The following is a 17,590-nucleotide window of genomic DNA, read 5'->3' on the forward strand; positions in this document are numbered from 1 at the left end:
TGGGACAATCTTTTAGCCTTGAAAAGATTCTAGACACTGTATAAAGTATGAGAGTTTTGTGAGAATTAGTCCTTACTAGTGTCTGAAAATAATTTCTGTGATCTTAAAATACTTTATGACAAGAAAACATTTTCATACCAAGTTGCTCATTTATGGAAATCTGTGTCTTCAATTACATTTCTAAGTCAATTTGGGAATAAACATTCTGTAGAGCTATTGTACCCTTCATTTCTTTTGGTGGGTGAAGTATGTTTAAATAGTGCTATAAATAGGTAAGTGATCATCAGATGCCTACATCTTGCAGCAATTATTTAAAGTGCACTTGTACTCATGGCAGTGGATTCATCATAAGAATCTGTTAATTAGCAGGCAGTATATTCAGTACCCATCAATGACAGGACACAGTCCCCAGCTCCACGTTTAGTCCCAAGGCCCCAGTCTAACGTCACTACAGAAGGCAGAGAGGATTCTGTGTTTCTTAAAACTGTGGAAATAACCCAGGCAATGATGGGTTTAGTGCTAAAGTTTTGAGAAGAAGTGAATCCTAATTCTCCTTTCCAACCCATTCTATGATTCTGTGAATATAGAATGGTATACAAATTAATAACCCCTTTCCCTGGGAAGGATTAATTAGTTCAGGTTGGATACCATCTTAACAGATAAATACTGCTCCTGGCTTGGGTGAGCTCAACTCAGCTGGCTTCTCAGTGCAGGTTAGGGCTTTATGACCATAACATGAAATTAGTAACTGAAGCTAGTCTAGAATTTTTTGAGAGCAGTAAATGGGTAGTTGTTATCCACAGGAGTATCCCTACTGAATTTTGTGGGAAAAGAGGAAAAAAATTAAAACTGTGATGTTAATAGTTTTAACAGCGCATATTTTTAAAGATTTTACGTTTACTTAGGGTTAATTCCGTACCACTGTGAAAACCTCTAAACCTCCTGCAAAAGTGAACTGTCACAGCTTTCATACATCTTAGTGAGGATAATACTTTACGTTGCTGGATTGGGCCAATGCCTGCTCAGTGAAATAATCCTGCCCTGGGCTGAAGTTAATCACTAGATCAGTAAGTACTTAAAAAGTAAGTAAAATGTAAATTATGTATGTAATTGTGTTCCTCAGCTGCAAAGACTGAACACTATAGTTAAGAGTACAGGAATTTTCCATGGTTTAAAGAAGAAATTATGTGTTTTCTGTTTATTCTGTCACAAAATGTAAAAATAAAAGAGATGCCAAAGCCAACTGTGTATCATCATGTTCCTGGGTGAGCCAACCCATGTGCCGAATTGTACTCTAATGTGGCAATTTGTCATGGCTTCAGTCTTTGAACTTCATGTACATCAACTGAGTTACACATTAGTTTATAACTAAAAATCAGTGTTCTTTGCTTCTTAGAAAGTCTTGACCTTTTTCAGACACCAGGACAAGTGGTGTAAATCCTAGACTTTGGTCAAAGATGCTGAGTACCCAACAGAATTGGCTCCATGGACAAGAATCAGTTCTTACCAACATCACTAAAAATGGTGATAATAATTTGTCTAGGGCTAGACCTATTTGCAAATAATTTGATTTTACAAAGGTGCATACACCTTTGATGTCACACACTTGAACAGCTCTCATGGCTGCTTATTTGAGTGAATCTAATCTGTTTGATTTAATCTTTGCAGGATTGGGACCTAAATGGGTAATTAAAATAAAAACAATGTGTTTGCTTAAGTTTTAATCACAATTTTAATCAGTGGTCTGGAGTTTTAGCTAGCAGAAATACAGTAGACACACAATATGCCTTGAAATACATATGTTGCTGTAGAATATTAGTTTTTTTCTTTGTTCAAGGGACTTCCTCCACCTCCGCATCCCTCTTGCAAAGATTTTGCATCCTACATATGAGAGTGATAAGAGAGGAGGTATGTCATGCTCCAACATGCACAACTTTTCAAACACTAAAAATAAATAAAAAATTCTGAAAGCGAGCTTAGGCTGCCAACAAGCAGCCTGAACTTGTATTTTACTTGTTTCTGCAGGTTTTTCTCCAGGTTTTGTAAGGCTGTTTGCTGAAATATTTAATGTAGACTAAATGCTTGTTATTTGGTTTACTTTGATTTACTTGCTAAAGCTCTCATATACAGATAATGTAGAAATTTTGAGGACTAGTCTTTGGGGGACCCAGCCATTGACTGATGTGTGGTACATGCAGCAGAACTGTGAGTAAGGCTTGTCCAAACATGTGCAGGTCAGAGCCAAATGGCAATGGATTATTCTAGGTTGCAAATTGGCATTTCAAGAGTGGCTAAATTGTGTCTGAACTCTCATAACATGCCTCTTGGGTAGATGAAAGAACTTGGCCTTCGTGACTCAAGGCAAAGGGCTGGAAGTCAAACAGCATTATGAAATATCAACTCACCCCTAATCCCAGTGAGAAAACCAACTGAACTAGTAAAATTTTGCTGAAACGTCCTGAAACTTCTCTCTACTTCTCTTTATCTCCACATGGTCTCCATGCCTATACAAGAACAATTGCTTATTTGGATTATAATAGGACTAGGGCTAAATTTTGTGATGGGAGTTTTACTGTATTAATGTTTGCCAAGTTCTAGTACTGCTTTCTTTACCATGACCTTTAGAGGACATACAGCTTCTGAGAGCAGCACACACCTGATCTTGCAGTCTTGCAGGACTGTGTCAGAAACTCTGTTCATACTGTGGAAGGATACAGTTATGATTGAACTGGGCTATGGATGGAAAGGCCTTATCCGTGGTGTAGCTCCCTTAATGACAGTTTGCCCCACAACTCAATAGTCTTAAAGTTGGGGGTTTGACAACTTTAAACGTTCTACACTGAACAGCACTTTCTGTTACTTACTAACGTAATGAACCTCGAGTGATCTGGATTAATTTGCTCTGGTGTAAACGATGTCAGCTCTGTGGTGTTGGCCAAAACTCGTTCTTACGTGGGCTTTTGGCGGCCCTTGGCTGGGGTGGCAGCACTGAGGGGGCGGCCGGGGCCGCGCTCCGCGCCAGTCGCCGGTGGGAGCTGGGCCCACCCGGGGGCTGCAGGGACGTACCTCGGTGCACAGGGCACGGCCTGCACCGTCACACCGCCGCTCACACTGGGCCCGGTGTCGAGCGCAGCCCAGGCTCCGTTACGGACGCGGTGCCCGGCGGCCTCACGCGGTTTCGAGGCCGGTAGCTTAAAGCCGTTGTCGGCTCCCGCTGCCGTGAGCGGGGTCTATCGCCGCTATGCCCCTCTCCCCGGCTGCGCGGGCGTTTTCGAGCCGATGGCTGCCAGCACAGCTGGGCCCTGTGCAACCCCGGGACCCTCCCCACGGGACCCTCCCCACGGTTCCCGGCAGGGCGGGCGGGGCTCAGGTGCGGGACGGGACGGGAGAGGCGGGGGCCGCGGTGCGCGCTGGCTGCACGCGGGCGCGAGGGGTGGTGGCGCTGGCGGCGGGCGCGGCCGTCACGGCGCCGTCTCCGCCCCGCGCCCAATGGCGGCACCGCCCGCGCCCGCCCGCCCCGCCCCGCCCCGCCCCGCCCCGCCCCGCCCCGCGCGCCACGGGGTTACTGCCGGGCCGGGGGCCGGGCGGGCGCACACGCGCCTCCTTCGCCTCCGCCTCCTCGCCTCCTCCTCCGCGTACCGCGGGCCGGGCAGCAGTGGCCGGCGCTGGGCGGCCTTGGTGAGGGCTGCGTTCTTGTCCCGGCCCGGCCCGGCCGGCGGTGCCCATGGCGTAGCCGCGCTGCTGCGCGCCTGCCCCGCGGGACGCGGCGCGGACAGACCTGCCGCCAGGTAGGTGCGGCGGCCGCGACCCCCGCCCCGACAGCGGCGTTCCGGGCCGGGCGCCCCGCAGGGATGCGCCGTCCGCTGGGGCGGGCACGGGGTGTGCGCCGCTCGAGGTGTCACCGTGCGCGGGCTGAGCGGGAGGGTCCCGGGGGCCTCCGCCGGGTGCGGGAGCTGCCGGGGCGGTCAGTGTCCGCGCGCGTGCCGTGAGCAGCGCCCGCAGCGGGGTCGCCCCTCGGACCGTGCGAGCTGCGGGCTCCCTGTGGGAATTGAGGGGTGAGCCGAGAGGTGGGCGTCTGGCGGGGGAGAGCCACAGGTGTCCCAGCGTAGTCCCGGTGTCCGGCTGGTTGGTACGTGCTGGGCGAGTTACGGGCACCGAGCGAAACCCTTTGCAGATGCTCGCACTGCTGTGCGTGCGTGCGTGTGTGTCTGTCTTCGTACCCTTCATGAGATCAGGTGAGAACTCAGCAATGTACGAGCAGAGTGTGAGTTTAGTGTGAGAATAATATAAAGGTCAGTTGTAATGTCCCTTCATTGCTATTTCACTGAGGAGTTGTTGACATGTGGGAGTTACTGTTGCATATTTTGCAGGGGATGCACTGGAGTCAAGTCACTGCAGGCTTCTGAGTACATCTCTCCTAGCAATAACAAGAATGTGCCTTCAAAGCTAGATGTGAATTAAGTAACTTTTAAAATACGAGCTTTCCCCAGTTTCAGGTGCACTTGTAATTCCAAAGTCATTGTCATTGGTGTCAAACAGCACGGGAGGTGATACTTCTTGTCCCTTTCAAAAAAAAAAGGACTTACTTCAGGCATAGTGTGCGTGTGCAGTTAGGCCTTTCCCACTTGCTGTGGATGTAACCAGATGTAAATCTACTTATCTCAGTTCTGTTAAGCTGTAGCTTTTAAAATTTATTTGCTATAATTTAGTATTCTCAAATGTATGATCATCAGCACAGTTCATTTTTTTTACAGAGACTTTCTGACAGTGTTTGTAACTTATTAGAGAGACACTTGGACAATCAAGTGCCATGATTTTGTTCTAAGAAAAAGTTTTTCTGGTTGGGTCTGCATTTATACCGATCTAAGCTTTTATCTCTTTTTTGTTTGGTGAGGTCAAAGCAGCTGGTATTAGACCCCCACTGGGAAGAAAACCCAAAGTGAGAGAGCTGCCTGCTCATTAATTGTTCATCAATGAGGTTTGTCTCATGGTGACCCAGAGGACTGATACTATTGTAGTTTCATATGTGAAAGACTTTACATGTGTAAATGAAATGCCTTCCCAAGACAAAATCTATTTGTTTATTGCTACTTATGAAGATTACTTTATTTGCCTTACAGTCCATACTTTTTTTCTACAAATGCCAGGCACAGCATGAGTTGGTAGCTGGGTTTTAATTAGCACTGCACAGCTGTCCTGTCAAAGTATTCCCAACAAGACTGTTAGTAAAATGTTAATAGAAGATGTTTATTCATTTGAAGAGCTCCAGTTTAACCCATGAAAGTTTACAGGGCTTGAGTTGCAGCTGAGGAGGAGTTGCTCTTTGAGTGCAGATCTGGGCCGACACCAACTGCTGCAGCTGGTGCTTGGCTGGGGGAGGAAGGGAGGGACGTGTGTTGGAGGGGGGGCAGGTCTTTGGCTTCCTTCAGTGAAGAGTCCTTTACTCTGAAACTTGCTTCCCCCAATTGTTTGCTCAGTCCAGCCTTTTTAATCTTAAAGTGACGCTTCAAATTTTTCTCTCATGGCACGCTTTTTGTCCCTGGGGAGATCTTGTTACATTGTTGATTTTGATGCACATTTTGTGTGTCCAGAGCCTCATCTAGTCAAAGTGTGTAAATGATATCCATCAAGGATGTGGATTCTTTTAAAAAGTAAGCTTCAATTTTTGTTCCTGCCATGCAAAACATCTTTCCGTACCCCAGCATCTTGATGCCTGCCTCAGGAACAGTGTTTTGAAGCCAATTGCTAAACCAGCAGGGGGAACACAAAACTTTCTGTCTATAAAGTCTCTCTTCCTACCATAGTTGTAATTTATTAAAACTTTGGGCTTATACTTTTGATACTATTTCTTTAGAATGTGAATATCAATTTACTTGGAACACCCACTTACATTGAAATAAACACATTATTTTTAAATTCTTGTTTATAAATTTCCTCTAGCAGGCATATCTCCCATTCGTCTGAATGGAATTTTTTGTCATATTAGCCATTACTGACTTGCAAAAACATTAGAGGTTTATTTGACTGAAATTTCTCTTTGAAGATATTTGAAGTGAATTAAACCTAAGAAATGATATTTTGAGCAATCCTGCAAAGTTTCAGATATTTAACTAGACAAAATATTTTCACAGTGGAGCTCTTACTATATCACATTTATGATATAAAGATATCTTGAGAGCTCAAGTTGACTTGTAAAGCAGTTGTATTCTCACAAGAAACTATTTCTAGTATTTAGGATTTCCATAAGAGAAAATATTTTTAGAAATTCTCTTAGGTTTTAAGAAGTACTTACTAGCTTATTATTGTAGAGGTCAACTGACAGTCCCAGTGCAGATCAATGAAGGTTTTCCTTTTTGATTCGTATTGGCATAATGATGAAGTCCCTTGTACCAGGAGTACTGGATGTAAAGACTGTTGCCAAGGAAGGTTATGTGGATGGCTTGCACCAGTCCATATTGCTTTCTGGTCTGTGAAGTCTGGTGCAGCTAAATGGCAAATACTGAAGGTGTGGATGTACAAACAGATGGCTGAATGCAAAGCGAAGAATGTGAATTAGCAGTGTGTCAGCTATTCCCCAGTCAGAGCTGGGGAACAGGCTCTTACCCACAGTAAATGTGAGAATCTTGCTTCTACTTGGGGTTAAGCCACCTTTCACTAATGGTGGGATAAAAACGTGCCAAGGAACATTTGCTGCAGAGTAGCCAGTTTGCTGCTCGTGAGTGATAACAATTGTATATTCCACTAGCATTAGGTGTTAGAGAAAGTAGAGGCACTGTAAAGTTCATCTGAAATTAACAGTGCTAGGTCAGGTTTAAAGCAGGATATGCAAGCTCTGGTTCTAGAATGGCACTGACTGCATAGTGAGGTATAAAATACATATAAATGTATAAGAAGTATATGCATATTTCAATGGCCATGCACTGTTCTCTAAGAGCATTATGTGATGTTGCCTGCTACTGAAGGTACAAAAGGGTGTATGTTCAATTCCATTGGCAATCTCCCTCTTCTGTTGTTTTCATGGAATCCCCATACTTTCTCTCCAGGTGGTTCTCTGAGATGCTGAAATGCGTAATTTGTAAAGCCAAAGAGAAATTTCTGTTTTAATGGGATTTGAAAATAGCAGTAAGTCTTTGCCTACTTTGTCTTACAGTGCCTTTCTTTGATACCTCCAGTAATATTCTGTTAACATTTAAGACATGAAATACCAAGTCTTGGGCCATTTATGTGAATCTCAGAAAATACTCTCTGGGATACAGATTGCAAATGTCTTTGCAGTCACATTGCTTTTGATCTAGTTCCACAAAATATTTGTGTATTATAAATAGGCATTACTTCTATAGCAGTAATATTTGTGGTGATTAAAAGTGGCATGCTAGTTTCTAGCCACTTCATGAATAGAAGCATGTTTTGCCATAAAAATGTACTAGCAAAAAGTAGTGCAATTGGAATTGCTTTATCCATAACTGTGGATTCGCATTTTTATGTGCTGGCAGTCATCCAATAGAGCAGCATTTCTTGTGCTATTACAGCAACAATTAACCCTGTCATAGCCAAAATGAAAGAGATTTACACCTCTCTGAAAATCACTGAAAGAGGGACTTTAAAGCTTCAGTTTATATTCCATGTTTTTTTATTTCAAATGTCACAAAATAGATTTTTTTTTTTTAAGAACTTACTTTATGACCTTGATTATCTAAGTACTCATATTTGTCAAGTTCAGCAGAGAACATTTCATATATTGCATTTTAAGTGTAATAACTGTTGATTTGTACTGCTTACAAATAATTATGCCTAGGAAAGTCTGCTAGTATGCATAATGAAATGAATGGTGTTTTTGAGGAAAATGTGAAAATAATAATTTCATCTTCATCTTGTGAATCGTGCATTAAAATTAGCTATAACTGCTTATTATTAACAAATTTAATTGCATTATATTTAGCACTTCTCTTTAATAGCCTGTCTAATTTCAGTACACTAGTTGGCCAAATTTAGATTTTTTTCTTTTTTTCTTTCCTGTTGCAAGATGTTGTAAGGTTCTGAGAGTCAGCTGGAAAGTGCCTCTCTTTTAAATAATTTCAGTTGTGACCTTGCAAGAGACCTGTTTAGATTGCAGGAAAACAGCTTATCTAGAGGTCTTAGGTCTGAAACAGGTTAATTATAGAGCTACTATGTAGGTTGTTTTTCTACATAGAAGGCAATAGGGGCTGTGATACATAAGGTGGTGTTAGTGATTCTAAAGAATAATGGCAATTCACTTATTCTCTGATTCTCCATTGTAAGCACAGGTATTTTCTGTTGGAAATCAATGAGTTATATTGTGTGAGTCAGGGACAATAAAAAAATCCCAAAGTATCCAGTGAGCTTACTGTGTAGTATAAATCTGCTGAATTAATGTATTTCTTTGCCAAGAAGCTGGAGGTGGATTGAAGACTGATATGTCCTCTTTTGTCTTACATTTAACAAGTAAGTTGTTACACTGTAGCTGCATTTGACACAGTGTGATTAAGAACTATGGTAGTATTTTATTGCACGTGTGATATGCGATTTTGATAATGAAACAAAATTCTGTTTTACTTTACGAAGCAGCTGTTGTAGTATTTGAAAAGATGGGCCTTTTCTTGTAGTAAAGCTATTGCATTAACGAACCAAGTCACTCCTCCAGTATGTACAGCTTGTATTCTGTGATAGATTAGTTCCTCTCTCCAGCATTTAACATGACCAGTGTTTCTGAATACTTGTAGATCTGGTGATTTGGTTCACTCCAGTGATGAGGTGTAGCAATTTCCTTCTGGCAGATAAGATGCACAGATTATTTATATGACTACAGGAATTTGTTGTGGTTTTCCCTCTCCCTATACCTTTGCCCAAAGATTTTTACAGCTGTCATTTATGTTTAACGTAAAATGATCAAAGGAAATTCTGAATGGTAAAGATTTTATGGGAGTGTATCTCCATTCTGAGTGGAACATTCTAGTGATTCATACCTTGACTGAAACAAATCCCCAGTGAAGAGCTTATAAATAAAAACTTGTATGAAAAAATTTTGCTCCAACCTGAATGTGTTTTTCTGCTCAACAAATGGAATTACACCAGTTATTTGACAGACAGTCAGGGAAAGGGTAGACACCCCTACACAAAGGGAAACTCTTTTTGACTCATTCTTCTAACTGTGTGTCACTTTAAGGACTTCCCTATTTGTGTGGGAGAAGTTTCCTATGAGATGTGCAGCTGAAAGTTTAGTGGCTAACAGTTAACTTTTGGTAAATGTGTTTATCTTGCATTCTTGTTTAGCAACCTGAAGAAATAATCTATTAATCTACCTGCCTCTTAGAGTTTTACCTTATTCTAGAGACCAAAAGACATGCTTCTTTTGTTGTGTTTCGTTTGGCTTTTTTCCAAAATGTGGGTTTGATTATGCATGCAGTTAACTTTAAAATACCTAGTAATTAATATTTCAACCTGTTAATTTACATCTTGTAGTATCTAAGGGCCCATGGCAGTGAGAAGGGCTGGTTTGTATCACCTCATCCAATTCCCCTGTAATGGGAAGCGCTGATTTTCAGTCCTGTTCACTTATTTACTAACTACCTTTTTTGTGTTTGTTTTTTGCTTCCCAAAGAGGATTGTATCCTTATACAGTGAATTTATGTTTAATGCTATAGTCTTGCTTTTCATCATTATTTTTTGTGGGTTTCTCACAATGAACCCAGACAGTTTCAGGTATTTACAGGTCATGGTTTCAAAACTAATTTTCTAAAGGTGTAGATGTCATTTCAAGATTTTAAATCCACCAGACACTGACTTAGTTTGTTTTCCTGGTAGGAAGGTTCTAGGTAGAATATTTCTAGATGCAGTCCTAAGGTTTTGCAGTTCAGTCTTGAAAAAAATAACAGCTCCAAGCATTCATTGACAGCAATTTGCTGAAATCTTTGACCCTGAGTGGAAGAAGCCTTGCTGAATTGTTGGTAACTTTCCATCCTGCTGTGGCTTCAATTCCACAGAGATGCCTTCCCTAGGGTTATAGCTGTCTTGATAGGTACATTAGAGCTGTTATCTGTTTAGTTTAGGTGTGCAATTAGAAACTCAGCCAAGTAAAACTTAAGATAAATTAGATTTGTGTAAAATTGTTGGCTGCTGCTGTGTTTGTGAAGAGTAAGATAGTTCAGTGCCAGGAAACTTATTCTGTTTCCAATTAGAAACAATAAAAGACATAAGTAATTACTCCAAAGAAATTTAACTATGAGAAGAAGAGTTTGTAGAGATGTTTTTTCATGCAATTTATGATGATCTTGTTCCTCCTGAAGATTCCTATTTCTAGTGCTTTTGTTTTTGTTTTAGGGTAAACTTTTCAGAAGCAGCAAGTCCCATTTAAAAAACATGAGCCTGGTTCCTGTTAGTTGTGGTGAAATATTACTGGTTAATAGGGAATTTGAGTTTTATTTAAATGTACATTTGATATTTCTTGGGTTGCCATGCTTTTAGGTATGTGTGTTTCTAGTAATCTCTGCTTTTTTTCTTCCTTCTGCTTCCTGAATGTGTATCAAGAAGATGGTATATAATTGTGCTGCTGGTATTTCCTGGTAAGATCCATCTTCTAACTAGAAGTTGGAAGCAAAATGCCTAAAGTACTATTGTCTTTCTAGGCAGCTGTTAAGGGGGTGCTGCTGTGGCCAAGGTGAGGTCCTGTTACGACTTTTTTTGCTTGTGAAAGAACAGATTACCTGGGAGTTGCACAGAAAATACATGGCTGAAGCTGGTGCTAGATTGCAGATTGCTTGAGCTATTACAGTATTAGAGCTGTACAGCATCCCAGCATCTTGTTTTCTCCACTCCCTTTAGAAATGTCCTGATGTAGGAAGTGCCTGAGGGCTCTACGATAAAGTAAAAAAATTCTGATTTGGTCCTCAGATTATGTGTAGGGTGTTGGTCTTGTTAAACTCTGTCCGCAGTACCATCTGTGCTTCCTCCTGCAGAGGTTCAGTAACCTCTAGGAATTTCTGCTGTTGTCAAAAAGCAATCTGTTCCAGACTACTCCTTGTGGAAGTCTTGTGTACTCCTTCCTCTTTAAAGATGCCCGAATGCACTTCCTTCCCTTCCACCTATTGAAACCCTCCTACATCCTGATCCTGTAAGAGACTATTCTCTTGTTTACACTTGGTAAGCAAAACCTTGCCCCTCAGCCTAGGAAGATGCAGCTGTATGCCTCCCCATGTTTGGGGGAAGGGAAGTCCTGGGAACAGGCAACAGAATGATTTTTGTCCTGTTTCTGTAAACTGTCTCTTACTTTTGTGCTATATTGTGCTATGATTCTTCAGCTGAAACTTCCAGTGTCTGCTGTCATCTCAACTCACAGAAATAAAATCAGGTGATTAAAAAAAAAAAGAAAGTTGTGAAGCTGAAGGAAAAATGGGTTATAAAAAGATGCTGAGACTAGATGCTCTCATCCAAACTGGGGCTTCATTCCAGCTGTGGGCCAAATATGTACCAGGTAACAAAATCTACCTCAGTATACTATTACTAAATAGGTGGAATGGTTTCACATTTTTAGTGGACTTATTTGTGTCTATTTTTCTTCCTGTAATTTGGCAGGCGACATTGTAATACATTAATAAGAAAATAAATAAACAAAATACTAAAACAAAAATCACATGGAATAGAGGGGCACAACTGCTAAATGGCATAAAACATCTTCCTTTGGCACTTTTCCAGTTCCCATAGCCTTTAACTGTGACTTGTTGAAATGTCCCATTACAAGCACAGCAGCATGTGAACTGCAGGACATCAGAGTTACTTTTTCCCTGGCTTTTGATATGTCAGGATTTTTAGTTTTATTACTATTCATATATTCCCTGAAAATGAAACCACTTTGTTGTTTCTAAACCAAAATCTGTGTTATAGTTTATGAATAAGTTACTATTTTGAGTTCTGAATGGTGGGACTTTGTGTATATGCCTTGGACATAGGCATTTAAAAATATGTAAAAATTTTCAGTTCCACATGAACATTAATTCTAATCCTGTTAATCAGCTTTCCAACCTCTCTGTCCACAAATCATGCGGAATTGACATGATAAATGTCAGCAAAAAAAAAAGGTATCTTCAAAAATGCATATTAAATAGGAGTAGGGTTATAAATAAACTCTTCCAAAAACTGTGCTATTCCTAAGTTTATAGAACTACTCATACAGTTAACTATTGTGTTGGGTTTTTTTTACTTGAGAATGGGTGTACTTGACTACAAATGGTTGCTTTTTTTTACTTACACATGGCATGCATGCATTCACTGCATTCACATAGGGAAGCAACCTGGACAAGTGGGAGAAAAACCGGTTAAATCAGTGAAATGGTTGCCATGCGTAAAACAAGCAAACAAAAAGTGAAAAAGCTTTGGCTGTGAAGGCTGCCTTGGATGGCCTAGAAACTTGGGTTCATGTTGCTATGGCAAAACAACACAAAGGGACAGATCCTGCTGGCTTTGCTCAAGTATCCCCATTCACTTTGTTGGGACTTGTGATGTGACTTACAGAAGAAGGATTTTTGGCTTGCTTTGGTAGAGAAGTGTTTGTTAGCAGTGTTGTAGAGAGCTGTGCAACCTCTGGCACTACGCATGGAAAGAGGAGGGAATTACCAGAGTCCGTGTTGATAAGGAGGAGAGGAAGTGGAAGTTATTCTTCAGGCAGTAAAGGAAAAGTTTAGACAAGAAGAAGGACAGAGTTAAGGCAGGGAAGAACTTGTATGGGAAAGGTAGGCGCTGATTAATGGCGCTGTTAATGGTGGCTGTTGGGGAAGGGGCTTAAGGCAACAGAAATAAAAGGGGTAAATAAAACAGTAAGTTTCCAATTCAGCAAGAAATGTGGCAAATTCCTATTCTAGAGAAGCCTTTAATAGGAAACAGAAACACCCCAGAATCTGTGGCTCAGTCCACCAGGTTGGACTGGGCAGCGAAGCTTTGAAAAAGTAAGCAAAAATAAATTTACTAAGAGAAAAAAAGTTTGCAAAAGTTGAAGCTAAGGAGACTGCTGATTTCAAGAAGACCCAGTACATAATAGGTACTTGGGTAGAAGGACAGAACTGGACTGAGCAGAAAGGTGCTCAAATGTCCTGAAGCTTAATCCCTGGGTGTACACTTGTTCATTTTCATTTATAGTTCCTCAAGCACTTTAGAGCAGAGTCCCGTGCCCTTTCTGGAGAGCATTAGGCTGGTGTGGGGGTGGATACGTTTCTGCTAGTGGCAGAACAGTGCGGCATGTGATTTCTTAGTAACAAGTCATCCATAGGCCACAGAGCTTTATGGTCTTGGGAGTGCCTGTCAGTAAGGACTGGAAAATCCTTAGAGAAAAGTGGTTTTTTGAGTAAGCATCGTGCTTGTAACCTGTGAGTTCTTCCATCTTGTTGTAGTATTAAAGGTGACTTTTTAGTTCAAAGGATAGCTTTAAAAAATCTAAAGACTGAAATTCTGAGGAAGATGAGTAGCAGATTTTTACAAAGAAAACTATTTCTGTTAGTGAAAGGCAGAGAGAAAACAGTAGTGCACTCAAGTGATTTGTACTTTGTCTGCTGCTGGCTCTAATGAATTTAGATTGCTTTAAATACCACTGAATTAAGGAGCATTTGTTGTCCTCTAGCTTAGCATAGCAATGAGATCTGTCCTTCCAGTCAGCACACTTTGGTATCTTTCAAAAGCACCATGCTTTTCACTGGGTTCTAGCTAAGCCTTGTGTATCAAAATTCTCATGGGCATCAGAGGCTCCTAGATGAAACCAAATTAAAACCTTATGCTTTCTCCTCTCCTTGTTCTTATGTGCTTCAAAATGTGTTTTCTCCCCTTCCATTCTTCCAGTCTTCTTTCAAAACTAATAAAATGCAGTAGTAGTAAGATTCTTCCTGATGTTCCCAGTGGCACTCCTTCCTGATTGGATCTGCATATATATATATATATATATATTTTTTTTTTTTTTTTCCTCAATGAAACAGGGTCTTTGTGCATTTTAGACACTCACTTTTAGCAGGACTAGTGGCCTTTACAACAGCAAATTTCACTGAAAATGATCCTGTGCTCTTCAGTGGTTTTGATTCAGGTGCCCTCTTTTGCCAGCCTTCCTTGCAGCTTGTCGTAGTATAAAGCATTGGCATGAAAACATATTTAGTAAACACAAAGCTCTCATGTCTTCTTCTTTCTCTTCCACATGGGGATTTTTTGGTTATACTTTTAATATGCCCTTTTGTGACCTCATTTACAAAAATAGCCACCCAGATATACCCCAAAGGAAAAGATGATTCTCTTGGAAATTTCTTTTTAATCTCAAGTTGACTAGCAGTTGTGTTTACTTCTTGGATAAATAGTTTATGTTCCTTATCCCTTTGCACAGCTTTCTTCTCTCATTTCAAAGGCAATGTCTTCCTATACTGTGGAGTGGCTCTACTTTTCCTAGTTTGCAGGTTTCACATATTTTTTTAGTGACAGCAGGCCTTACACTGAAGCAAAATTTGGCAGATTTTGCACCACATCTTAATTTTCTCATGTTCTTTTTTTTGTTGTTGGTTTGTTTCTGTTTGCTACTGTCAGATGGTCACTTAATAGCAGCTTTGTAGCTGACTCCTGTCATAAGTGAGGATGATCAGGTTTTGCAAAATACTGAAAAATTGCCTGCTTAGTAGGTTTATTCTTAAATGAGTTATTAGTAGCAGTGTCTGTCTTCTGGCTTAAATTGCAGCTGCGAAGCTGACAGTTTGGGTATCATTCATCCTAAATTCATGAAGCTGACTGTCAGTTTGTCACCTCTTCATGTTGTTTGCTATTTGCCCTCCTTTTTAAGTTTGTGAATGCATGTCTTCAAGCAAGGGAGCTCACTCTTCAGAAAGCTCTTTCAAATTTTCATTTAAGTCTTCATTATTCACCCTTCATGAACTGGCAGAATCAGGGTAGAAGTTTAGGGCTTTTCAATCATATACTGGCAGCTCTGAGTTATACCATGGAAATGTATTGGTCAGTGGGTTGTGGTAGGAATCAAATCACTCCTACAGACAGAAATATGTATGTGTTCTCTCTGCCTTTTAAATCATCTTTTTCAAAAAGACTTTCATCAAAGTTGAATTGAAACTTGACATTTTAACAGACTTAGATGCTCAGGTCAGAATGGGATTCTAAACAGCATTGCTTTCTCTCTAGTTTTTTCCCTGTGTTCCCTATTTCTATCCAACTTGGTGCCTTATAAAAATGTCACTACAGAATGAGAGGTTTGTGCTGATGGAACAGTGATCAAAGTCATGTCTTGTGTTTTCTATTTGATATATGTGTATGTGCTGTAGTTGCTCTTTTTCTGGTTTCTCTTGTGTTTGTTATTGTTGGTGGTGACATGATTGCACACCAGTAACTTGGGGTTCAGAATGCTTCTTCATTGCCTATTTGCACAAATGACATCTTGCAGAACATTATGATGGTCTTCTATAGATAACACTGATGAGAAACCTCATTATTTGCTCTATTTGATAATTTTTCTTTATGGCAGCATTTAAAATTTGAATTGGCAACTGAATACTATCACCAGGTAGCATTAGGTTTCTTTTCATCTAGAGAAATAGCAGTAAATTATTCCAATTTATATTTGACTTCCCAAATGATGCTCAGTATTTGTCACGTCTTGCCATTTTGCCAAAAGTGCATCTTACGTGGGACACTGAGCTTGAAAGTGACCTGCATGAACCCCATGTTGTGACAGATAGTCAGCTCCTTGCTCACCCCATACACTGCTGTCCTGCAGAAGTGTGTGTCTGGGTGCTCCCAGCAGCCTGCAGAGCTGCTCCTGGGCTTTCCTCCCACCTCCCAGGTGGAATCTGGGGAGCTGCCAAGACCAGTTGGAGGTTCCAGGAGTTGGGTGCCAAGTGAAGAATCTCTTGGAGGCTGGAGTTCTGGCCTTGGGCACTGACAGCCCTTTCAGGTGTGTAGATGCAGCTCCCTGCACACAAAGCAGTGCCGTCCCTGCTAAATAACCCGTGGGGAAATGCTGCAGAGGAGTTTCTCGTGTTTTCCTCGTAGCCCAAGGAGTGCTGGTCTAGGTGGAGGTTTTTTGTTGAGCAGACTTTTGCTGGTGCCCAACATGGCACACACTGTATAGCAGAATCTGGCCTTTTGTCCTTGTGCTTAATTCCATTTTAATGTCAGCAAGAACCTTTTAAATAGTATTCATGTTGCCACAGTTTTAGATTTTTTGGTCCTGACTCAGCATTTTGCTATCACTTAGTCCCATGATGGGGGTTTGTAATTGCTTGCATTGCTTTATGGTTAGTGTTAGTGGTTGCCAAGGCACCATCTGTCACCTGCTCCCAAAGGCTGGTAATGAAGTAAAGTAGATACAATTTTTTATTTGACTGAACACAATACTGACATTCTGGTTCTTTACCTTTGTGGTCTGTAATCTGATTCTAGACATCTAAATGACTGAGAATAGATTTTTAAAAAAAGGTGGAAGAGGATATTGTGGATCTGGTTAAGCATTTCCCCTCCAAAATCTGCAGCATGCATTCTGGGGTCAGAATTTTCAATGTTTTTAAGGCTTGCAGGCATCAGCTGTATTGTCGTTTATTAGTATAGCACACTAGACTTGTTTAACGGACCTGGTATATCATCTCTTGAAATCTCTTAAAATAAAGATTCTGAACAGTTTTATGTTTATATTTAGCGTCAAGTGGCATTGAAAAGTTTTCAGTTTGTCATACTGAGAAATGATGAATTAAATCGAGTTACCTGTAAACCAGCTAGAGCACATGTGAAACACTTCTCCATGCTATAATGAAGGTAGCAGCAGATAACGAAGCAAAAAGTGTTCATATGCCCCAGAGAAAGTCTGATTACTTAAAATAAACATGTCTGAGAGTGTGAGTACCATTGGCAGGCTTCAAGTGGGACTTTGGTATTAGCTGACAGAAAGGACTCTGGGATCTCATTTCCAAGTAGATCCTAACTTGCACAGTGTATAATATAAGGGAGCAACATCTGCAAAGAAGTACTGAAATACAGGGGGAAGAGTACTACGCCATTGGTACCTAGGGTATCTGGCAATATAAAATGCATTCCTCTAGTAGTCCTTTGAGAAAGAGTTCTGTTTTTCTTCTTAAAAGAGAGATAATTTTAAATACCTAGTAACATTTCTGTAAGTTGTATTTGTATTAATATTTACTTTTACTTCTTTCTGTAGGCAATTAAAAGTCCAGAAGATCTGATTTCAAAGCACACCACAAATTTCAAAGAAAGTAAATCTACATGAAGAGCTACAAAGGAACTTGATTTGAGAAGACACAGCATTTACAAAAATGTCGTCAAGTTGTGTGACTTCAGTGTTTGCTTTGATCGTTTTGTGCTTTGCAGCTGCAGGTAGGTGGTATTATGTAAATCATGCATTCAGTGTAACTGATCGTGCATATTTAGAATTGTTGATCAAAAATACTTTTTCATGCTGAAAAAATGTAGGTCACCTAAAGTTTGTTTATGTCTAGGTTTTCAATAAAACTATTGTGATCATAATTGCATCATATATGATGTGAGAAACAATGCTGTTCCTATAAGAATGTTTTCTTGCACCTATGTTCACCCT

At 40.7% G+C, this 17,590-nt stretch overlaps 1 protein-coding gene across 2 annotated transcripts in view; it reads left to right on the forward strand.

The window, feature by feature from the left end:
- The first annotated feature begins 3,599 nt into the window (after positions 1-3,599).
- The window catches only part of TGFBR3 (transforming growth factor beta receptor 3), a 115,883-nt gene continuing 101,892 nt past the window's right edge, over positions 3,600-17,590 (forward strand). For both annotated transcript variants that reach the window (XM_069022793.1, XM_069022794.1), the window contains exons 1-2: positions 3,600-3,788; positions 17,195-17,370. In XM_069022793.1, the coding sequence (XP_068878894.1) occupies positions 17,310-17,370 (61 nt within the window). In that variant the 5' untranslated portion in view covers positions 3,600-3,788; positions 17,195-17,309. The remainder of the gene's footprint in view (positions 3,789-17,194; positions 17,371-17,590) is intronic.

This window comes from Aphelocoma coerulescens, chromosome 8 (genome assembly GCF_041296385.1).
Source record: "Aphelocoma coerulescens isolate FSJ_1873_10779 chromosome 8, UR_Acoe_1.0, whole genome shotgun sequence".
Lineage (NCBI taxonomy): Eukaryota > Metazoa > Chordata > Aves > Passeriformes > Corvidae > Aphelocoma > Aphelocoma coerulescens.